Raw genomic sequence first — 24,117 nt, forward strand, 5'->3', positions numbered from 1 at the left:
CACTCAACGGGCCTGTTATCCACCACCTGAAATCAAGCACAGACATTCATTCCTCTGTGCAAAAAAAAAAAAAAAAAAAAAAAAAAAAAACTCTCTATTTTTTTAAATCTTTTTTTCTTTCCCAAATGCTCAAAAATTCTTGAAAGAATACTGTGTGCTCATTTTCTCAAATTCTTACCATCTAGTTATTCTTTAACTCTCTCTGATTTGGCCTCTGACCTATTCATGCAATGAAAATAGTTCTCCTAAAAATCACCAGTGACCTTTATGTACCACTTATATACATTTATTCTCTCAGAAAATATTAATTTTTTGCTTGCTATGTACCAGGTACTTGCTAGATTGCACCACTGCACTCCAGCCTAGGCAACAAAGTAAGACCCTGTCTCTAAAGAATAAAATAAATCTAGTTGAGGACCAGCTTATAAAAGGCTTTGAATACCAAGCTAAGAAGTTTTTAAACTGTATGTTGAAGACTCTAGTTTCAAGGATTTTAAGAAATATAATAGCTCAGGTTTTCATTTCTGGGAAGTTTACTTTCTGTAATGTGAATTATGCAAAGGAGCAAAACTGCAGAAAGGGGATTTAGGAGACAGGTAGTAGTTCAGGAGTGACATGAATAGTGCTCAATGATACAAACAGTGGGGCTGAAGGAGAGGGGATGGTTCAGAAATACTTAGAAGGTAGGATTTAGATTTTAGTCCACACTTGCCCCTGGGCCCAGCCCCCTTGTACAGTGCACACTCTGTACAAACCTACGCAGTAACCCCTTCCAAATGCTTATCTTATTCTGGTGGAACTAAGCATTCTGTGTCAAATTAAGTATTGGGTTATTTATCTTCCACATTTCAAATTCTTTGAGATTGTTTTGTCTTTGGAGTGTCTATTCCTCATAGAATCTAACAGAATTACACATAGTAAACATTCAAAAACTGTAATAATGATGCTTACATAGTATCCGCTCTAAAAGCTTTGCATATGTTAATTCAGTTAATTCTCACAGTCTTATGAGATGTGCACTATTATTATACCCCGTTTCTGGCTGAATTAAAAGAAGAGTCATGGGGAGGTTAAATTACTTTTCTAAGGTCACACACTAGAAAGTGGTGGAACTGAGATTCAAACTGAGGCAGTCTGACTCCAGAGTCCACGCTCATAACCAACTCAAAAATTGGAACTCATTATTTGAATACACTCCAGCGATTGGTAAATTTAAAGCAATGTATAAAATGTTTTAGTCCCACAAGATTAAAAGTAATATTTTGATTTATGTGGAATAGCTAATGAGTTTGTTTTCTAATCTGTGTGTTTTCATCCTTTTAGAACCAGTTCGAAGATACAAAACTTACCATGGTGATGTCTTTAGCACCTCCAGTGAAAGTCCATCTGTTATTTCCTCTGAATCAGATTTCAGACAAGGTAGGAGGCATCTGAAACAAGCAAACTGTTTGTAAGAAACCATGATTATTATTATTTTCAATAGTGTTGAAATATTAATATAAATTGTCAGAAAGAATAATACTGTCTAAAATTGCAAAATTGAAAAAACACTGCTGGTTGCTTAATAGTAGTATAAGAACTAGATAGCAGTTTCATCAAATAATGATGTAGTCCTTTTCATTACAGAGATAATAATTCATTGTCTTTAAAAGTAACATGATTTACCTCAAAAGAGTTTAATAACATTATGTCATTAATTTTGTTCTGTGAATTTGATTTGTACAACTCTGTCTGCTAAGTGTTTGAGTTTTAAATAAAATTACTCTCATGTTTGTATCACCTGTGCCATTATTTCTTTTTCATTCATAATTAGTGAAAAGAAGTGAAGCCTCAAAGAGGTTTGAATCCAGCAGTGGTCTCCCAGAGGTAGATGAAACCTTAAGTCAAAGCCAGTCACAGAGACCAAGGTATGTCATGAAAAAGTAGTGATGATACATTGCCAGTGACCAGTGTTTGTTTTTTATTTGAATTAAATAAAAATTTTTTTTTTTTTTTTTTTAAACGGAGTCTTGCTCTGTCACAGAAGCTGGAGTGCAGTGGCGCAATCTCGGCTCACTGCAACCTCCATCTCCCAGGTTCAAGCAATTCTCCTGCCCCAGTCTCCCAAGTAGCTGGGATTGCACGTATGCGCCACTGCGCCTGGCTAGTTTTTGAATTTTTAGTAGAGATGGGGTTTCACCATATTGGCAAGGCTGGTCTCAAACTCCTGACCTCAAATGATCCACCTGCCTCAGCCTCCCAAAGTGCTGGGATTATAGGCATGAATCAACTATAATTTTTTTATTATTATCCTTCTCCCTTTATTTTTTGTATTTTCCTTTTCTCTTCCTTTCCCTTAGCTCTCTTTGTTTTTGTAAAAGTTCTCAGAAATTCATCAATTATATGAAAGACAGAGTATTGGAATCTTTTAAAATCATGATGATTTGCTCTAATTATTTATAGTTGTGCTTAATTTTTTAAATTATCAGTATGAATATAAAATAACAGGAAGTTGAAGGCATGGGATTAAAAATCTGTGAGAAGATAGTAAACCTTGATTTCTAAGAGAATAATACCTGTCTTGAAAGGTTGGAATAGGCTCAGCCAGCAAGCTTTCAGTGAGTATTTATTTATTGAATGAATAGTGAGCAGGTTACCACTAAGTAACCTATTATGTAAAAAGTTAATTATTCACTGTATCTTTCCTGGCTTAAAAGAGGTTATGCGGTATTTTTTTTAAAGCGTGATTTAGGCTATTTAGAGTTCATTTTCATAGTGACGTACTTAGTGAATTTCTTATAAGGTGTCAGTATTATGTTTGTGCTCCGCTTAGGATGGTGGTATTATAGCTGTGTGTTGATTTATGTTGTTTAAACTGAAAGGTGTCAAGTCAGCAGTGATGTGTGTCTTTCTCGTGTATGCCCAGGTCCCTTATGTGAACAAAAGATGTAGTTAATGCTAAGCATTAATTTCAAATTTGTAATATATTAGAGAACCAGAAGTTGCTTCAGAATTTACTTCTAAAATGTGGGAATCCTTTCTAATTCTGAATTTCAGTTTGTTTAATTCAGGTGCCACCAAATAGAAAAGAATCACTTGGAAATAAACAGAAACTTGCCCCTTAGCTAATTAATTCTGCCAGACACTGTTTCACACTTGTAAACTATTAATAGGTCAGGTAACCCTAACCATGTGATTAAAACAGACTATTCACAGTTCAGAGTCTACATAATTAAATACTTTACACTAAAATTATTCTTTAGTTAATGGTCCACTTTTTTTTTATTTTTTTGAGATGGAGTCTCACTTTGCTGCCCAGATGGAATGTAGTGGCGCTATCTCGGCTCACTGCAACCTCTGCCTCCCAGGTTCAAGTAATTCTCCTGCCTCAGCCTCCCAAGTAGCTAGGATTGCAGGAGCCTGCCACCACGCCCAGCTAACTTTTGTATTTTTAGTAGAGATGGGGTTTCACCATTTTGGCCAGGCTGGTCTTGAACTCCTGACCTCAAGTTCTCCACCCACCTCAGCCTCCCAAAGTGCTGGGATTACGGTGGGAGCCACTGCGCCTGGGCTAATGGTCCACTTTTAATTAAAGTTGTTTCTTTTGTTTCTTGTACTTTTTAAAATAGTCTAATTTTTTTTCTTTGAGGAAAACTCCGGTAAGTATTCATTTACGTAAAGCAATCTATATTTGCATAATAGCATTTTATATTACTGTGTCCTTGTGATGACCCCATTTTGATAATTTTGGACAAAGAGGTAGGAGACAAAGATCTATGCTTTATGTTACACAGTTTTCTTTTTCTTTTTATTTTTTAATATTTATTTTCAGTTTGGGGGTACATGTGAAGGTTTGTTATATAAACACTTGTCACGGGGGTTTGTGTACATACTATTTTGTCAAGTAGGTATTAAGCCCAGTACCCAACAGTTATCTTTTCTGTTCCTCTCCCTCCTCCCACTCTCCCTGCTCAATTAGACCCCGGTATCTGTTGTTTCCTTCTTTGTGTTCAGAAGTTCTTGTCATTTAGCTCCAACTTATAAGTGAGAACATGTGGTATTTGGTTTTCTGTTCCTGCATTAGTTTGCTAAGGATAATAGCCTCCAGCTCTATCCATGTTCCCACAAAAGACATGATCTCATTCTTTTTCATGGCTGGATAGTATTCCATTGTGCATATGTACCACATTTTCTTCATACAATCTGTCATTCATGAACATTTAGAACATTTAGGTTGATTCCATGTCTTTGCTATTGTAAATAGTGCTGCAGTGAACATTCGTGTGTATGTGTCTTTATGGTAGAATGATTTATATTCCTATGGGTATATACCCAGTAATGGGATTGCTGAGTCTGATGGTCATTCTGCTTTTAGCTTTGAGGTATCTCCATATCGTTTTCCACAATGGTTGAACTAATTTACACTCCCAACACTGTGTAAGTGTTCCCTTTTCTCTGCAACCTCACCAGCATATATTATTTTTTGACTTTTTAGTAATAGTCATTCTGATTGGTGTGAGATGGTATCTCATTGTGGTTCTGATTTGCATTTCTGTAATGATCAGTGATATGAAGCTTTGTTCAGTGCTTGTAGGCTGCACATATTTTGAGGGTGTCTTTTCATGTGCTTTGCCCACTTTTTAATGGAGTTGTTTGTTTTTCTTTTGTAAATTTAAGTTCCCTATAGATGCTGGCTATTAGACCTTTGTCAGATGCATAGTTTGCAAATATTTTCTCCCATTTTGTAGGTTGTCTGTTTACTCTGTTTTTCTAATGAAGCAAAAGCATGTGGGAATAACAACAATAAGAAACCAATATTGAATTGCACAAAGCTCAGTGTTGAATTGAGGGAGAATGTGTTTTAGAAGTGACTTTTCTCTATGCATCTAATTTGGAACCTATGAATAGTTACTATTATGCCCACTTTAGCCAATTGAAAACTCTTGCTTTTAATATAAACAATAGAAATAGAGATAACACCTGAAGAAGCATTGGGATATGTGTTAACAATTGATTTATAGCCAATTTGGTTTGGGTTTTTAAATTTTAAAACATACTCATTGAAGCAAAATTAAATCATTTTGGGAGCCTTATGTTAATTTTCTTGATAAGGAACCTCAAAAGTGTCAAGGTTATGAGAGAATCTTAATTTTGATTGTTTCCATATTTTATTTAAGGAAACATTAAGGCCACCGTATTTGTCAAATCTATGTTTAAGGGGTAAACTATATTTTTTTTTCATATTTTATGGGAAGAAATAGCCCATGTGGTGTTCATAGCATCTGAGATAGATATAGGTTTAGGTGAAAGAAAAATGTTTCAGGAAATAGATTGTTAGCTGTATGTATGTATTGTCTAATGTTACGTTGCTAAACTCTATTTCTTTTTACTAGTTCCATCTTTTTTCTGCCCACTTAAATACACATTTAGCTTGAAATACTGTCCAAATTCCTATTCACTTGCAGAATACACTCTGATAATATCCTTAACATGCTGGTACGTAGTCAGGAGTCCTATTTTCTTCTTTAGGTCACACATTTGTAAAATGTATAAATAGTGCTGTATTTGTACATGTTGCATGCTTCTTTACAAAAGTTTCCATTCCCTTTAGCTGGAATAAAATGGCAAAACAGATCCAGAGAGTGCTATTGATTTGTATCGTAGTGGGGTGGGGGGAGATTAACAGGAAATTATGAGTCAGATGCAGCAGAATGAGTAATTTTTTTATTCTGAGCTATCAAAAGTGTCTTTCAGTGACCAAAAAGGGCATTCAAAGTGGTTTCCAAAGAGAATTTCTAAGCCTTTTTATATATTAGCTTTTGAAGTAAGTTTATACATAGTACGTTCCCACTGCCTCTGTGCCTCTCTGCTTGTTGAGGTAACCTTTGTTTCCACTCCAAACAGAGTTGTTTTTGTTTTTGACTTTTGTCTCAAACTTTTCAGTTTTTATAGAAGTTTTGGTTAGATATCATATTTGGAGAGATAACAGTGATAATTATTTTTGCTACCTTTTAGTAGCTCTGATGTGAAATAATTTTAGCTAGAAGACTGTAATATTTTATGAAAATAACAGGTTTGAGTGTAAATGTGTGCATTCAAGGTCTTACTATTATCTTTGACCCTCCCCTTAAGTGAGAGTGAGCCATAAAATTACATTCAGTTATTGACTTTACAAGTAATCATTGAGCACCTGCCATGTACTAGGTGCTTTTAGATACTGGAGATAGAGTTGTGAACAACACAGAAAGTCCCTTGAGGGAAATGAGAGATAGCCAATAACTATGAAAAAGCAAGTAAATAATAATACTGCCATATAATGATGGTGCCTTGAAGAAAGATAAAGCTACCTAAGGGAATAGGGAGAGCAGGGAGTAATGTCCAAATTCTGTTTTATATAGGTAGTATGATCAGAGTTTCATTACTACAACAAGAGGCTCCTAACACCCAAGAGACTTCAAGGGTTTTAGGAGCTCATTGTCAAGAACTGGGGACAAAGATCAAATACATATTTCCTTCCCTTCCCCCTCCCCCATCCCCCCTTTCCCCTCTCTCTCCTCCTTCCCCTCCCCCTCTCAGTCTCCCCTCCTCTCCTTTCTTCTGTCACCCAGGGTAGAGTGCAGTAGTACCATCCCAGCTCACTGCAGTCTCAACCCCCTCACCCCCAGGCTCACTCAATTCTACGCCTCAGCCTCCTGAGTAGCCAGGACTACGGGTGTGTGCCACCTTGGCCAGCTAATTTTTTGTATTTTTTGTAGAGACAGGGTTTCACCATGTTGCCCAGGCTAGTCTCGAACTCCTGGACTGAAGTGATCCAACCGCCTCACCTCCCAAAGTGCTGGGATTACAGGCATGAGCCACCACGCCCAGCCTATATATTTCTTCATACTATACTATGTAATGCAAAGATTCTTCTGAGATGGGAAAATAAAATTTGATTAAGCTCTTGCAACCTTACTTAAAATGAAGTTTGCTTGATTAGCCTTAAAACAATTGTTTTCCTCCCAATCCTCACCTGTCTCCTCTTTTCTATATAGCAGACAATATGAAACACCCTTTGAAGGCAACTTAATTAATCAAGAGATCATGCTAAAACGGCAAGAAGAAGAACTGATGCAGCTGCAAGCCAAAATGGCCCTTAGGCAGTCTCGGTTGAGCTTATATCCGGGAGACACAATCAAAGCGTCCATGCTTGACATCACCAGGGATCCATTAAGAGAAATTGCCCTAGAAACGGCCATGACCCAAAGAAAACTGAGGGTAAGTTGATTCTCAGGTCACTACACATCTAAACCTGCTCTCACAGGGAACTCTTGGGCAAAGTACTTTTAAAAATTGCTATAGGTATCCATCTAAAGTTACCTGTAGATGAAACTGAAATCCCATATTCATTTCCACTGGGATTAAATATCTTTTGGTTGATATTAAAATAAACATTTAGCTATTTTCATTATTTCATTTAAAAAATAACTTAGATGAATTTAGAGTGTCCTAACTATATACTTTAAAAGTATATTTGTAATCCTTAAAGTTAACTGGCTGTATGTGGTATTGTGGGAGATTATTTTTTAATATTAAGAAATTTATTATTCCATATGTTGAGAAGATCAGACATGGAAAGTTCAAGATTAGTTCCAAAGTTCAAGAATGTTATCAAGTGCATTTCATCTTGCTGCTCCATCATTCTCAGAATTTTAGTAATAATTGACTTTATAGTTAAAAGAGGACTCCATTAGCTCCAGACATCATATCCTCACATTTACAGTATCCAAAGACAGGAAGGAACAAGTCTGTGTCTTGTATCATGTGGAAGGATATTTTTATGTGTCTGTTCTTCTAGTTGGTATATTTTTCTTTCACCCTGACTTTAAATATATTTTTATAAACATAAAATCAAAATGAACGGTTCTTTTCTCATGTAAACTATCTTAAACATTTTACAACTTCTATATTATTGTTAGTGTTATAAAATACTTTATTACATGACTTTACTGTGTACTATAATTTCTTTAGTGAGTTCCAATTATTGGACATTTTAAATGTTTCTAATTTGCTGTTGAAAGTAATGCTCTAAAGCAGGGCTCCACAAGTCAGCATTGGTCCATGGCCTGGTCACAGCAGGAGGTGAGCAAGGAGCTAGCATTGCCACCTGAGCTCTACCTCCTTCAGATCAGCGTCAACGTTAGATTCTCATAGGAGCATGAGCCCTGTTGTGAACTGCGTTACATGTTCCTTATGAGAATCTAATGCCTGATGATCTGAGGTGGAACAGTTTCATCCCAAAACCATCCACTCCTACCTATCCGTGGAAAAATTTTCTTCCACAAAACCCTTTCCTGGTGCCAAAAAGATTGGGGACAGATGCTTTAATGAACATCCCTGTAGCTAACTCATTGCAGATAACTTTCTCCAAGTAAAATAGCCTAGTCAAAGGCAGACACCGTTTAAGACATTTGATACATATTGTCAAATTACCCTTCCAAAAGTTTGTGCCAGTTTTTTCTTCCTATGATCATGCCTGTTTCTTCATATTCTTACCTATTCTGGATATTATCATTCTTTTTTACTATCACCAACTTGAAAGGTGAAGCAATATTTTATTTGTAATGTTAGTTTAAAATAATTCTTCAAAAGCAAAATAAATAATAGTAAACCTGGTAAAATCTAGAATGATTTTTTCTTTTTAGTTCTGCACTAAGAAATTATATTACCCTATACTATTTTCATTTTCTGTTCTTTGCTTCAGAGAATTATCTTAAAAGCACATTTGTATGCTCTGAAGTTAATAGAATTCAAATTTCCTTAAGAAAGGAAAAAAAATTTCCTTAGAGAAATTTTTTCTCTAAGGAGAAAAAACTTTTGTGTGGTGAAAATTGCATTGAACTACAAATTGGAAGACATGTATTCTATTCCTTATGATGCTGTTATATGACTTTATGTAAATTTTAAAACCTCTTTATTCCTCATTGTGCTAATTTTTAAAATGTGGAATTGGATTGTAGTTTACAAAACACTACCCAATTTTTGAAGTTTTTAGATTCCAATAAAATGTAACTGAACATATTTCAGGCAAAAGGAAGAAATTCAATAAGGCTTCATCAATTTATTACCAATATCTACATCAAAACTAAGTAATAGGTAGGATGTCATACAATATAGTATGGGCTTCCAATATAATAATTCAGTGAGCAGCACAAACGGCACATACATATACACCCCTTTTTCTTAAACCTTAGTTTTAGATAGCTAAGCTAGACTTTGGTTCATTCACAATTCATAAATTATAGATCGTACCTTTATAGCATGCCACTGTTATATGTCATTTTGCTAAAATCCTGTTTCCTTTCTTAGGCAGTCAATTTCTAGCTATTTCAAACAAAACATTTCTTCATCAGAGATATTCTGTGTCAGTGATTAGATAATTTGAACTACTGGTCATTAAAGGACTACATAGTGTTTTTTCTGAAAAGAGCTGGAGGTTATATTTCTGAGGCCGAAAAGGGTAATAGGGTTTGGAAGTACGCTTTAAATTAATATTCTTTCCCAAAACATAAATTTTTAGGATTTTTTTTTCTTTTGGTGCAGACTCATCTTAACTTCTTCATACCCTATTGCCATAGTTGATCTTTATTAGATTCTGTGTTTCCCATGGCAGACCAGTTTATTCTTCTTTTATATATATACTTTAAGTTCTAGGGGACATGTGCACAATGTGCAGGTTTGTTACATAGGTGTACATGTGTCATGTTGGTTTGCTGCACCTATCAACTCGTCATTTTACATTACATTAGGTGTTTCTCCTAATGCTATCCCTCCCCCAGCTCCCCACCCCCTGAAAGGCCCTGGTGTGTGAGGTTCCCCGCCCTGTATCCAAGTGTTCTTATTGTTCAGTTCCCACCCATGAGTGAGAACATGTGGTGTTTGGTTTTCTGTTCTTGTGATACTTTCCTGAGAATGATGGTTTCCAGCTTCATCCATGTCCCTGCAAAGGACATTAACTCATCCTTTTTTATAGCTGCATAGTATTCCATAGTGTATATGTGCCACATTTTCTTTATCCAGTTGGACATTTGGGTTGGTTCCAAGTCTTTGCTATCGTGAATAGTGCTGCAATAAACATACGTATGCATGTGTCTTTATAGTAGCATGATTTATAATCCTTTGGGTATAGACCCAGGATTGGGATTGCGGGGTCAAATGGTATTTCTAGTTCTAGATTCTTGAGTAATCGCCACAGTCTTCCACAAAGGTTGAACTACTTTACACTCCCACCAACAGTGTAAAAGCATTCCTATTTCTCCACATCCTCTCCAGCATCTGTTGTTCCCTAACGTTTTAATGATCACCATTCTAACTGGCATGAGATGGTATCTCATTGTGTTTTTGATTTGCATTTCTCTGATAACCAGTGATGATGAGCATTTTTTCATGTGTCTGTTGGCTGCATAAATGTCTTCTTTTTTTTTTTACATTTAACCTAATTTTATTCATGCTTGCCTTGGGATGGGGAATAGATCATTCAGTAAAAACACACAGTAAAAACAAAATATCTTGTCATGTACAACTTTTAAACTACAATAATGATGCACCTTAATTACTTCCATGCACACAAGTCTAACATTCGTTTTTTTAAAAAAACAAACACAATTAAGACTTCTAGGAGCATTTTATTATCAAGTAATTCCTAATTAATTTTTCTTTGTAGATAGATCAAGCACCTCCAAAATACAAATTCCTATACACAGTGAGTATGTTACTTGAAATGAACACTTAAGTAAATTAAGTACGTGGACAGCCTTAGGATAAGCTGACATTATAGATTCAGCTAGGTAGGCAACAAACCATAGTGACAAATGGAAAAAGTGTATTTGCAAATAAGTTTTTAAAACTAAGCCAATTTTTATAATTAAATACAGAAAATATACTGATTTGCTAAAATAAATAAGATGTGATGTATTAACACTTTACTATGAAGAATGCATACCAGAACATTTATAAACAATGAATGAGTTTTACTAAGAATAGTTTACTACAATAAACACTGGCTAAATAGAAGTGCATTTTGTGAAGCACTAAGAGTGGTATATGTTTTGCCACATACTCTTGTTACCTTGAGGTAGATAACACATGTGTACCTAATTTGGCATTCATTTTCACTTGTTGCCGGTATCATGTGTTTTAAGAAATGTGTACAGTATGAACAACTTGAAAATACTCATGAATGAAAAATGTCTTAGAAAAAATAGCTACTTTCATGCAATTATGTACAGTCTCACTGTATAAATTTCAAGGCAAGGTTTGTTTCCTGTAAAACAGATCATTGTTCTATGAGAGAATGTTCTTTACTTAGTGCATTTCTTTTCTCCTCCTGCGTTACGTTATTTTGCTCTAGTCTTTATTTTTGTGTGCAAATGACATGCCAGTTAAAATGAAAACTGTCTCACATGTAGAAAAAGAAAGTTTGGATTTTAAAAACCAATAACTCATAAAATCCTTACTAAATGACACCATCTGATTCAAGTAAAAAATGACTTAAACACTAGTAATAAAAGAAGACAAAACACATTTCCTGAAGAATACAAAGATAAATGTCTGCTGAGTGTTTTAGTTCAGATGTATCAGAATGCTGCTGTATGTTTTATGAGGAATTTGAGGGGAAGATTTCATAGCAGAAGGTATGTGGACTGTATTGACTTCAGTGGTGACCCAACTGGACTGTGAAACTGTGGGATGTCTATGGACTCGAGCTGCTTGTTAAAGAGGAACTCCCCACTGTTGTTCAGAAATCCTTCCTCATGTCCTTTCTCCCCAAGCCTCCCATCTTCTACTGGCTCAGTTTCTAGCATTTCAGTATCTTCTTTCCTGCTAGAGAACTTGTCCAAGTAACTAGTGTGTTTTCCTTCTCAAGTTGTTCATCCTTCCTTACCTCACACAACTGATTGATGAGATAATAGTCCTCCCCACCACTCACAAACTGGCTGTCCCAAGAAGAGTGGTACAAGGCTTCTAATTGAGCCAGATTTGCCATTCCTTTTTCCTGTTTTTCTCAGCTTACTGACTTTGATATCAAACTTTTCAATTCTAGTTGGGACACTGAGCTCTTCAAGTCATTTAATTTATCAATAACATCAGCAGGCTCATCTTGGGAACTAAGTTGAATAGTTCCTGCAATAAAGGAATCAAATTCAAATCCCTGATTCTTTTCCCTTTCTTTTGCAGCCATTTGCTGTGATGCTTCCTCTAGTGCTATCTGGGCTTTAACCAATGCATTCCTTTCACACTTTGATTTGCCTTTCTTATCAGATTTTTCTTTGCTTTGTGCTTTCCAACTGGAAAGATCTATAATAAACTTGGGTTCATAGTAATGGTTAACTTCACTCTCTCTCCAAACTAAGTTATCTAAATATGATGATGAGCTCGTTTTGTAGTTACAAGTATGGCTACACTCCAGATAACAATATTTGTTTTCATGATGATCTGAGTATTGCCAACAAGCCTCAGTAGAGTAATTGGTATCAAAAGCAGGATCCTCCAGATACTTTTCCCGATCTCCCTCCAAATATTTTCAGGGATCAACTTGTACTTCTTCTTCATCAGTGACATCGGGCAGAGCTCTTGGATCAAGCTGAACTTCATCAATATCAAAGTTGTTATGTATAGGCCAATCATGCTCTGAAAACTGACAATCATGGTACCTTTCCCAGTTATAAATGTGACTGTGAGTTTCATCCATAAGCAAAATATCATCAACTTCATCTTCAATATGAAAAGGATGGCTTGAAGTTGACTCATCCATTGGAAAAGAATATATGCTCATGTAAGGATGGGAGAGCGCTTCTTCTGCTATTAACCGATCCATGGGGCTAAATATAAAAATTTGTTCCAGGAAATCCAGTGCTTCTCGACTGATTCCTGGAAGCAGCTGAGTTAAAGGTTTGTGTGACTCAGTCATGTCATTTCTAATGTAAACTGGAATTATGCTGAGAAGCTCCTGATGATCTTCCTCATGTACAACAGGAATAGATTTTAAAATCAGCTGCATCTGTTCAAGTTCGTGTGCACCTGCAAAAAGGTTTTACCAGTCAGCATTTCAGCAAAGAATGCAGCCTGCAGCCCACATGTCAATGGCTTTAGTGTAATCATTAGGAGAAAGTAAAAGACGTGGAGATCTGTACCAATTAGTAACCAATCCTTCAGAAAGATGACCCTTTTGGGAATAATGAGGATCCATGATCCATGCAAGACCAAAGTCACCTATCTTCAGCACCAAGTCTTCAGTATTGATGAAAAGATTAGCTGGTTTGAGATCTCTGTGCAGTACATTTGCAGAGTGAATATACTTGAGCCCCTGTAGCAGCTGATACATGAACAGTCTGGCACGCTCTTCCAGTACAGGGCCCTGCTCCAGCACATTAGCCAAGTCTCCATGTACTCCTGAGCAATGTAAACACTGTTCAGTTCCATAAGAGAGCCCACATCGTCTGTTTATTGGCTTCCACTGGGACCAAGAATTTCAAACACTTTCACAGTGTTACTATGGTCAAGTCTTCTAATAATTTTGATTTCACGTAGAGCATGTTTGATACTCTAGGGATCAGTAAGGGCAGTTTTCTTGATGGCTACTCTTCTGTCACAGGTATTGTCTACAGCAGAAGAAACTAAGCCATTGCCTTCACAACCAATGGTTTTAAGTCCATATACCTAGAACCCAGATCAAAACCATGAATGTTCATGAGACTTTCAAATTTCTCTGCCATTTTGAAACCCTTACTATTGCCTTTTCCCTTCGAATTGAACTTGTGTAAACAAGGAAGAAAACTGGCATCAAAAGGAAAGATCTTTCAAAAGTGAGAAGAAAAATAATTATGCTTCCACAGCAAGATGGTTTCTTGATGTTCATTGCATATGCCAGACAGGCCTGTTGAGTTCCCCTTAGATTTAAAGCTCAAAAAGCTCTACTCATATTGAGAATTAAAAAGATTGCAGTACTCATAGCTCAAGAAAGCGGCAGCAACTCTGCAGACATTTAAAGAAAACAAGAAACTCAAACGGAATGAAATGACATACTGTACACTCAAATTACCATGCTAAATGATTTAACATTTAACAAAAATGTGAATAAATATGCACACAACAGGCTTCTATGAACATTCTCCTCACAGTGAAGATACATTCAGTGTTGGATTGGTCCTGAGCAGCATCATTCTAAGGTGCTGATAAGCACTATTTCTGTTTTGCTTCTTTTCTTCCTTTGTTGCTATATATTTATTTCAACAGGAAGCTGTGGCAGTTGTTGGTTAACAGAAGATGTCTTTTGTTCGTGATCAGGTGGCTCCAGCTCACCACAATCACAATCAAAGCTCCCATCCATCTTACGCTGATACAACGAGACTTCTCTGACTCATCGAGAGAGTGTGGGGCTTGCAGAGAGCCCCCAGTGTCGGCTCAGGTCTCCGGCTGTGCTGGCGGCAGAGGTGTCTCCGAGGCTCTCGCTTTGCCACAGTCATCGCCATGTAACCCCGACCTGCAAGAGAGGGCGAAGACAAATGTCTTCTTTTGAGAAGTGTCTCTTCATATCCTTTGCCCACTTTTGATGGGGTTGTTTGTTTTCTTCTTGTAAATTTGTTGAAGTTCTCTGTAGATTCTGGATATTAGCCTTTTGTCAGATGGGTAGATTGCAAAAATTTTCTCCCATTCAGTAGATTGCCTGTTTACTCTGATGCTAGTTTCTTTTGCTGTGCAGAAGCTCTTTAGTTTAATTAGATCCCATTTGTCAATTTTGGCTTTTGTTGCCATTGCTTTTGGTGTTTTAGTCATGAAGTCCTTACCCATCCCTATGTCCTGAATGGTATTGCCTAGGTTTTCTCCTGGGATTTTTATGGTTTTAGGTCTAACATTTAACTCTTTAATCTATCTTGAATTAATTTTTGTATAAGGTGTAAGGAAGGGATCCAGTTTCAACTTTCTACATATGGCTAGCCAGTTTTCTCAGCACCATTTATTAAATAGGGAACCCTTTCCCCATTGATTGTTTTTGTCAAGTTTGTCAAAGATCAGATGGTTGTAGATGTGTGGTATTATTTCTGAGACCTCTCTTCTGTTCCATTGGTCTATATATCTGTTTTGGTACCAGTACCATGCTGTTTTGGTTACTGTAGCCTTGTAGTATAGTTTGAAGTCAGGTAGCGTGATGCCTCCAGCTTTGTTCTTTTTGCTTAGGATTGTCTTCACTATGTGGGCTCTTTTTTGGTTCCATATGAACTTTAAAGTAGTTTTTTCCAATTCTGTGAAGAAAGTCATTGGCAGCCTGATGGGGATGGCATTGAATCTACAAACTGCCTTGGGCAGTATGGCCATTTTCACGATATTGATTCTTCCTATTCATGAGCATGGAATGTTCTTCCATTTGTTTGTGTCCTCTTTTATGTCATTGAGGAGTGGTTTGTTGTTCTGCTTGAAGAGGTCCTTCACATCCCTTGTAAAGGTATTTTATTCTCTTTGTAGCTATTGTGAATGGGAGTTCACTCATGATTTGGCTCTTTGTTTGTCTGTTATTGGTGTATAGGAATGTTTGTGATTTTTGCACATTGATTTTGTATCCTGAGACTTTGCTGAAGTTGTTTATCAGCTTCAGGAGATTTTGGGCTGAGACAGTGGGTTTTCTAAATATACAATTATATCATCTGCAAACAGGGACTATTTGACTTCCTCTTTTCCTAGTTGAATACCCTTTATTTCCTTCTCTTGCCTGATTGCCCTGGCCAGAACTTCCAACACTATGTTGAATAGGAGTGGAGAGAGAGGGCATCCCTGTCTTGTGCCAGTTTTCAAAGGGAATGCTTCCAGTTTTTGCTCATTTAGTGTGATACTGGCTGTGGGTTTGTCATAAATAGCATTTATTATTTTGAGGTAGGTTCCATCAATACCTAGTTTATAGAGAGTTTTTAGAATGAAGGGCTGATTAATTGTGTTGAAGGCCTTTTCTGCATCTATTGAGATAATTATGTGGTTTTTGTCATTGATTCTGTTTATGTGATGGATTACATTTATTGGTTTGCATATGTTGAACCAGCCTTGTATCCCAGGGATGAAGCCGACTTGATCATCATGGTGGATAAGCTTTTTGATGTGCTGCTGGATTCGGTTTGCTAGTATTTTACTGAGGATTTTTGCATCGATGTTCATCAGGGATATTGGTCTAAAATTCTCTTTTTTTGTTGTGTCTCTGCCAGGCTTTGGTATCAGCATGATGTTGGCCTCATAAAATGAGTTACCTCTTTTTCTGTTGATTGGAATAGTTTCAGAAGGAATGGTACCAGCTCCTTCTTGTACCTCTGGTAGAATTTGGCTGTAAATCCATCTGGTCCTGGACTTTTTTTGGTTGGTAGGCTGTTAATTATTGCCTCGATTTCAGAGCCTGTTATTAGTCTATACAGGGATTCAAGTTCTTCCTGGCTTAGTCTTGGGAGAGTGTGTGTGTCCAGGAATTTATCCATTTCTTCTAGGTTTTCTAGTTTATTTGCATCAAAGTGTTTATAGTATTCTCTGATGGTAGTTTGTATTTCTGTGGGGTCAGTGGTGATATCCCTTTATCATATTTTATTGCATCTATTTGATTCTTCTCTCTTTTCTCTTTATTAGTCTTGCTAGCGGTGTATTTTGTTGATCTTTTCAAACAACTAGCTTCTGGATTCATTGAGTTTTTTGAAGGGTTTTTTGTGTCTCTGTCTCCTTCAGTTCTCCTCTGATCTTAGTTATTTCTTGCCTTCTGCTAGCTTTTGAATGTGTTTCCTCTTGCTTCTCTAGTTCTTTTAATTGTAATGTTAGGGTGTCGGTTTTAGATCTTTTCTGCTTTCTCTTGTGGGCATTTAGTGCTATAAATTTCCCTCTACACACTGCTTTAAATGTGTCCCAGAGATTCTGGTACATTGTGTCTTTGTTCTCATTGGTTTCAAAGAACATCTTTATTTCTGCCTTCATTTCGTTATGTACGCAGTAGTCATTCAGGAGCAGGTTGTTCAGTTTCCATGCAGTTGTGTGGTTTTGGGTGAGTTTCTTAATCCTGAGTTCTAATTTGATCACACTGTGGTCTGAGAGACAGTTTGTTGTGATTTCTGTTCTTTTACATTTGCTGAAGAGTGCTTTACTTCCAATTGTGTGGTCAATTTTAGAATAAGTGTGATGTGGTGCTGAGAAGAATGTATATTCTGTTGATTTGGGGTGGAGAGTTCTGTAGATGTCTATTAGGTCCACTTGTTGCAGAGCTGAGTTTAAGTCCTGGATATCCTTGTTAACCTTCTGTCTCGTTGATCTAATATTGACAGTGGGGTATTAAAGTCTCCCATTATTGTTGTGTGGGTGTCTAAGTCTCTTTGTAGGTCTCTAAAGACTTGCTTTATGAATCTGGGTGCTCCTGTCTTGGGTGCATATATATTTAGGATATTTAGCTCTTCTTGTTGAATTGATCCCTTTACCATTATGTAATGGCCTTCTTTGTCTCTTTTGATCTTTGTTGGTTTAAAGTCTGTTTTATCAGAGACTAGAATTGCAACCCCCACTTTTTTTTTTTTTTTTTTTTTTTTTTTTTTTTGGTTTCCATTTGCTTGGTAGATCTTCCTCCATCCCTTTATTTTGAGCCTATGTGTATCTCTGCATGTGAGATGGGTCTCCTGAATACAGCACACCAATGAGTCTTGACTATCCAATTTGCCAGTCTGTATCTTTTAATTGGGGCATTTAGCCCATTTACATTTAAGGTTAATATTGTTATGTGTGAATTTGATCCTGTCATTATGATGTTATCTGGTCATTTTGCCCATTAATTGGGGCAATTTCTTCATAGCATCGATGGTTTTTACAATTTGGCATGTTTTTGCAGTGGCTGGTACTGGTTGTTCCTATCCATGTTTAGTGCTTCCTTCAGGAGCTCTTGTAAGGCAGGCCTGGTGGTGACAAAAATCTCTCAGCATTTGCTTGTCTGCAAAGGAATTTATTTCTCCTTAACTTATGAAGCTTAGTTTGGCTGGATATGAAATTCTGGGTTGAAAATTCTTTTCTTTAAGAATATTGAATATTGGCCACCACTCTCTTCTGGCTTGTTGGGTTTCTGCAGAGAGATCTGCTGTTAGTCTGTTGGGCTTCCCTTTGTGGGTAACCTGACCTTTCTCTCTGTCTGCCCTTAACATTTTTTCCTTCATTTCAACCTTGGTGAATGTGACAATTATGTGTCTTGGGATTGTTCTTCTCAAGGAGTATCTTTGTGGTGGTCTCTGTATTTCCTGAATTTGAATGTTGGCCTGCCTTGCTAGGTTGGGGAAGTTCTCCTGAATAGTATCCTAAAGAGTGTTTTCCAGCTTGCTTCCATTCTCCCCGTCACTTTCTGGTACACAGTCATAGGTAGATTTGATCTTTTCACATAGTCCCATATTTCCTGGAGGCTTTGTTCGTTTCTTTTTACTCTTTTTTTCTGTAAACTTGCCTTCTCGCTTTATTTCATTAATTTGATCTTCAATCAGTGATACCCTTTCTTCCACTTGATCAAATCAGCTATTGAAGCTTGTGCATGTGTCACAAAGTTCTTGTGCCATGGTTTTCAGCTCCATCAGGTCTTTTAAGGTCTTCTCTACACTGTTTATTCTAGTTAGCCATTCATCTAACCATTTTGCAAGGTTTTTAGCTTCCTTGCAATGGGTTTGAACATGCTCCTTTAGCTCAAAGTTTGTTATTACCAAGCTTCTGAAACCTACTTCTGTCAACTTGTCAAAGTCATTCTCCATCCAGCTTTGTTCTGTTGCTGGTGAGGAGCTGCGATCCTTTGGAGGAGAAGAGGCACTCTGGTTTTTAGAATTTTCAGCTTTTCTGCTCTGGTTTCTCCCCATCTTTGTGGTATTATCTACCTTTGGTCTTTGATGTTGGTGACCTACAGATGGGGTTTGTTGTAGATGTCCTTTTTTGTTGATATTGATGCTATTCCTTTCTGTTTGCTAGTTTTTCTTCTAATAGTCAGATCCCTCAGCTGCAGGTCTTTTGGAGTTTGCTGGAGGTCCACTCCAGACCCTGTTTGCCTGGGTATCACCAGTGGATGCTGCAGAACAGCAAATATTGCTGCCTGATCCTTCCTCTGGAAGCTTTGTCCCAGAGGGGCACCCAACTGTATGAGGTGTCTGTCAGCCCCTACTGGGAGGTGTCTCCCAGTTAGGCTATGGGGGGGGTCAAGGACCCATTCTCAGAGTTCAGATGCCATGCTGGGAGAACCACTGCTCTCTTCAGAGCTGTCAGACAGGAATGTTTAAGTCTGCAGAATTTTCTGCTGCCTTTTGTTCAGCTATGCCCTGCCCACAGAGGTGGAGTCTATAGAGGCAGCAGGCCTTGCTGAGCTGCAGTGGGCTCTACCCAGTTCGAGCTTCCCAGCCGCTTTGTTTACCTACTCAAGCCTCAGCAATGGCGGACATCCCTTCCGCCACCAGGCTGCAGCCTTGCAAGTTGATCTCAGACTGCTGTGCCAGCAGTGAGCAAGGCTCCATGGTTGTGGGACCTGTCGAGCCAGGAACAGGAGAAAATCTCCTGGTCTGCTGGTTGCTAAGACTGTGGGCAAAGTGCAGTATTTGGGTGGGAGTGTTCTGTTGTTCCAGGTGCAGTTTGTCTCAGCTTCCCTTGGTTAGGAAAAGGAAATCCCCCTACCACTTGGGCTTCCTGGGTGAGGCAACACCCCACTCCCCACCGGCTTCAGCTTGCCCCCCAAGGGCTGCACCCACTGTCCAACCAATCCCTATGAGATGTACCAGGTGCCTCAGTTGGAAATGCAGAAATCACCCATCTTCTGTGTCGATCACGCTGGGAGCTGCAGACTGGAGCTCTTCCTATTTGGCCGTCTTCCACTTTCATTCTTTCTACTCTATTTCTATTCTTGCTTAAAATGTGTCCTATTGGTTCATTGAATATTAATAAGCCCCTTATGTTAAACGTTTACTTTTACATAAATGTTATCTGTCACGTGTTACACAGTCAATTAAATTGAATAGAATTCCTACAGCAAACAATCAATGCGCTGTACAACCAAATGCAAAGAAGAAACCAACAAAAATGAAACTCTGGTAACATCCATTAGTTCAAGCACACACCTACACATACATGCAAACCACCTGCCTCTGGCCTTAAGATTAGCCCTGGTTTCATTCTACCTTTTGCCCATTAAGATATAATCTTTAAGTCTTTTCTCAAACCTTCTCCCACCCAGAGTCTAACTTGTTTTAAACTGTCTCCTAAACTAGTTCTCCCCTTTGGCCAAAACCCCAGAATATACAAGAGGAGAAAAGGGAAATCATAGATTGAGAAGCAGTAAGTACAGAGTTTGCACTCCACTTTCCCCATCTCATGAGTCCTTTATTTCCTGAGATATTTTCTTGCTGGTGACATTAACAGGGGTCAGAGACTATGTGACTGATACTATCCCTAGTTGCCACTATTTAAAACAAAAAGTACAGTGTCATAGGTTTCCAAGATAGTGATTACAGGTAAATATATATAGACACAAAGTAGACGTCTTTTAACTATGACCAGTTTTTTTTTGTTTTTGTCTGTTTGCTTTTAATTTTTTTAGAGGCAGGGTCTTACTTTGTTGGCGAGGCTGGAGTGTGGTGGTATGATTATACCTCACAGCAGCCTGGAACTCCTGGGCTCAAGTTATCCTCTGGCCTCAGCCTCCTAAGTAGCTGAACTACAGGCATGCACGACAGTGCCCAGCTACTTTTTTATTTTTTGTAGAAACAGGTTCTAACTGTGTTGCCCAGGTTGGTCTCAAACTCCTGGCCTCAAGTGATCCTCCTGCCTCAGCCTCCCAAAGCACTGGGATTAGTTGTGAGCCACCACACCTACCCTACGATCTATTTTAGGCTGAATGTCACTTTCTAAGACAATGAGATTCTGTTCAATCACTTCATGCATTAGCAATATTAAACCAAATCCTTATATGAGCTTAATAACTCTTTATTACTTCTTGAATACTATTTTTTTTTTTTTGAGTCTGAGTCTATCTGGATGCCAAATAGTGAAAACGCTGTAAAACAGTATAAAGGTCAGGCATTATTTTTGACATCGGCATCAATAGTAGAAAACAAAGATGGGGAAAAACTTGTTTAAAGTTAATGTAAGGCATACTCCATTTATTTCTGTTCTTGGTAAATTCCGGTATACCGTCTTCTTGAAAGCTTCAACTTTTTTTTAGATCACCTAGTTCTAATGTGGTGATTTTATAGTTTCATAAGTAATTTATTATTGTTACATTATTTTTCCTTTCAAGGAAAAAACTAGAATAAATAGTAAAAACTATTGATTCTGCTTATGTGATTTGCAGAATTTCTTTGGCCCTGAGTTTGTGAAAATGACAATTGAACCATTTATATCTTTGGATTTGCCACGGTCTATTCTTGTAAGTAATAAAACCAATTTGTGTCACACTTAGAAAATAATTTCAGTAATTTAATGCTAAAAAACAGTTAAAATTTTAATAATGCTTATTTTGATGAATGCCATTTATTTTTTCAATTGTAGACTAAGAAAGGGAAGAATGAGGATAACCGAAGGAAAGTAAACATAATGCTTCTGAACGGGCAGAGACTGGAACTGACCTGTGATACCAAAACTATATGTAAAGATGTGTTTGATATGGTTGTGGCGCATATTGGCTTAGTAGAGCATCATTTGTTTGCTTTAGCTACCCTCAAAGGTACCAAGACATTTTGTATTCAGAGTACAGTATAGAAACTTAGCAACAAGCTGACTTCCTATGTTTGTTACCATGCCTGACCTCATTTTGACAATTAGTAACTAAATGAACTAGTCAGTAGAAGTGAGTTATGAACTCCCTTTCTTCTCTCAGATACTTTCATTGTTTTAATAGCTGTGTTTGTTAGGCACCTTCTGTATCTGACTGGGAAGTTTTTTTAAATTTTTTGCTATGGTTATATAAAAATAGATTTTAATTATATTTCAGGGACCATTTTCTATGTTAATGGCCTACATGTATACTCTAGAAATTAGTATCCTAATATGAGTCTGATTATATAGCAAGACCCTATTTCTGAATTTCCACATCAATTTATTTAGCCTACTATCCTAAAATCATAGTGACTTTTAAAAATGTCAATTATAATTAGTTATTTCACATATCTTTTAAATATTGTATCCACTTAACTCCATGATGTTCACAACCACGGTGGTCTAAGACACAGCTTCAGTAGAAGCCTCTCCTACTTACCAGTTAGAGTTGCCAGAGGAGTAAGAAAGTTTTTGGAATTTGTCTCCTTTTTAAATAAATCATATTTGTAAGTTACTCTTTAATATTTCAGATTCCTCTTTACCTCAGAATTTAACTTGGAAAGCTTAGACAGCAAAGTACCATAAATGACAACTGACAGGTTAAAGGATCCTAAAACTCTATAAGCTCATAATATCTTCTGTATCCTAAAAGAAATATTTCCCTTAATATAGATTATTGAATTATTGTGCCTTAAAAATGAATAATTTATGCTGTAGACTCATCCAATAAATAGTCAATTAGTACCTACTGATGTTCTATCACTACTAATTTTACTTTTAGACTAATCAGTCAGTATTGTCTACATGAAGTTGATTCAGTTCATCCAAATTTCTGTTTATACTATACCTACTTTCTTACAGATTCTGCTCAAATCAAATTGTATTGAGTAATTCTTTTATTTGGAGAGAGTAAATAATAGTTAACTAATGACATTAAAAAATAAAATGATGAATGTCATTCCTCCCAGGTTTCAGCTGGTAGCTCAATAATAATAAGTACTAGCTAATATTTATTAAATGTTTACCATATACTGTGTGCTTTAACAAGTGTTTTTATTCATTATGTCATTTGATCCTTATAACAATGCTGTAAAGCGAGGATTACCACTATCCTGATTTTAAAGACAAGAGAACTGATGTCTAGAGAGGTAAAATAATATATCCAGTGTCATATAGATAGTAAATGTTGTGGCCAGGTGTTGAATCTAGGACTGTATGTCTTTAGAGCTGCCATTCTTAAAAGAGTGGGCCATATTGGCTCCCATCTAAATGGAGTGTCTCAGAGCTCCCTGCCTGCCACATTTTTAACAGTCTTGTATTTATATTCTCATATGATACTCTTTTATGCAAGTCTGACCAAAAAGTGAAGAAATCAGAAGAAAACACTAAAGTAGTTTTTATTTTATCTGAATATTTTTCTCATTCTGTTTTAGATAATGAATATTTCTTTGTTGATCCTGACTTAAAATTAACCAAAGTGGCCCCAGAGGGATGGAAAGAAGAACCAAAGAAAAAGACCAAAGCCACTGTTAATTTTACTTTGTTTTTCAGAATTAAATTTTTTGTGGATGATGTTAGTCTAATACAGTGAGTACATAAGGGTTTCTCTTTTGCTCCTTTCGGACACTGGTCTTTTGACCCTTTGCTTACTGATACTGAATTACTTGATTCCAATCAATGATAATGTCTGCTTTATCATAAAAGTAATATTTCCTTCAACACAGTTTCTTTAATCCTTATGCCTTAAAAGCTTAATAATAAGCTTAATAATAAACTCATGGAAACTAACCTTACATGCCTATAATAAAAATCACCATAGTATTCAAAATCAAAGACCAAGATGTCTGTGTATTTGTTTTTTTAGACATACTCTGACATGTCATCAGTATTACCTTCAGCTTCGAAAAGATATTTTGGAGGAAAGGATGCACTGTGATGATGAGACTTCCTTATTGCTGGCATCCTTGGCTCTCCAGGCTGAGTATGGAGATTATCAACCAGAGGTAAGATTTATGTTTTTTTCCAGGCCCATTTTTGTTTGGTGTTCTTACCTTTAACATAGTTAATGACTAAACATAATTCACGTGTTTGATGTTTAGATCTGAAGATTTAGAGGCTTCTTTGGTACCTCAAAATGACCACGCACTCCATGTATATCAATTATATAAAATCATGAAGTGTGGGATTTTTTTTTCCTGTTTAAAGTTATCCTGTTTTGGAGTTTAGGAATATCTACCACTTACTCCTTCTCCCAAGTTCTAACCTACAGAGACTAGACACAGGAGTTATTAGTTAAATATAAATTAAAAGGATCTTCTGCCTTCC

The 24,117-nt window shown here is 36.9% G+C and overlaps 1 protein-coding gene and 1 pseudogene across 18 annotated transcripts in view; one reads left to right on the top strand and one right to left on the bottom strand.

Moving 5' to 3' along the window:
• Positions 1-24,117, top strand: part of PTPN13 (protein tyrosine phosphatase non-receptor type 13) — a 229,972-nt gene that overhangs the window by 120,545 nt on the left and 85,310 nt on the right. For 17 of the 18 annotated variants that reach the window (XR_012434937.1, XM_045393346.2, XM_065545225.1 and 14 more), the window contains 7 exons: positions 1,324-1,419; positions 1,814-1,907; positions 7,014-7,236; positions 21,329-21,403; positions 21,526-21,700; positions 23,226-23,379; positions 23,657-23,795. Coding sequence is in view for 17 of the 18 variants with exons in the window: in XM_045393346.2 (XP_045249281.2) it covers positions 1,324-1,419; positions 1,814-1,907; positions 7,014-7,236; positions 21,329-21,403; positions 21,526-21,700; positions 23,226-23,379; positions 23,657-23,795 (956 nt within the window). In the remaining variant the exon portion in view is untranslated. Of the gene's footprint in view, positions 1-1,323; positions 1,420-1,813; positions 1,908-7,013; positions 7,237-20,061; positions 20,314-21,328; positions 21,404-21,525; positions 21,701-23,225; positions 23,380-23,656; positions 23,796-24,117 lie in introns of those variants that run through there. The other variant, XM_074040092.1, reaches the window with a different exon arrangement.
• Positions 11,496-13,870, bottom strand: LOC102124845 (mitogen-activated protein kinase 6 pseudogene; annotated as a pseudogene).

Source organism: Macaca fascicularis, chromosome 5 (assembly GCF_037993035.2).
Source record: "Macaca fascicularis isolate 582-1 chromosome 5, T2T-MFA8v1.1".
NCBI classification, from domain to species: Eukaryota; Metazoa; Chordata; class Mammalia; order Primates; family Cercopithecidae; genus Macaca; species Macaca fascicularis.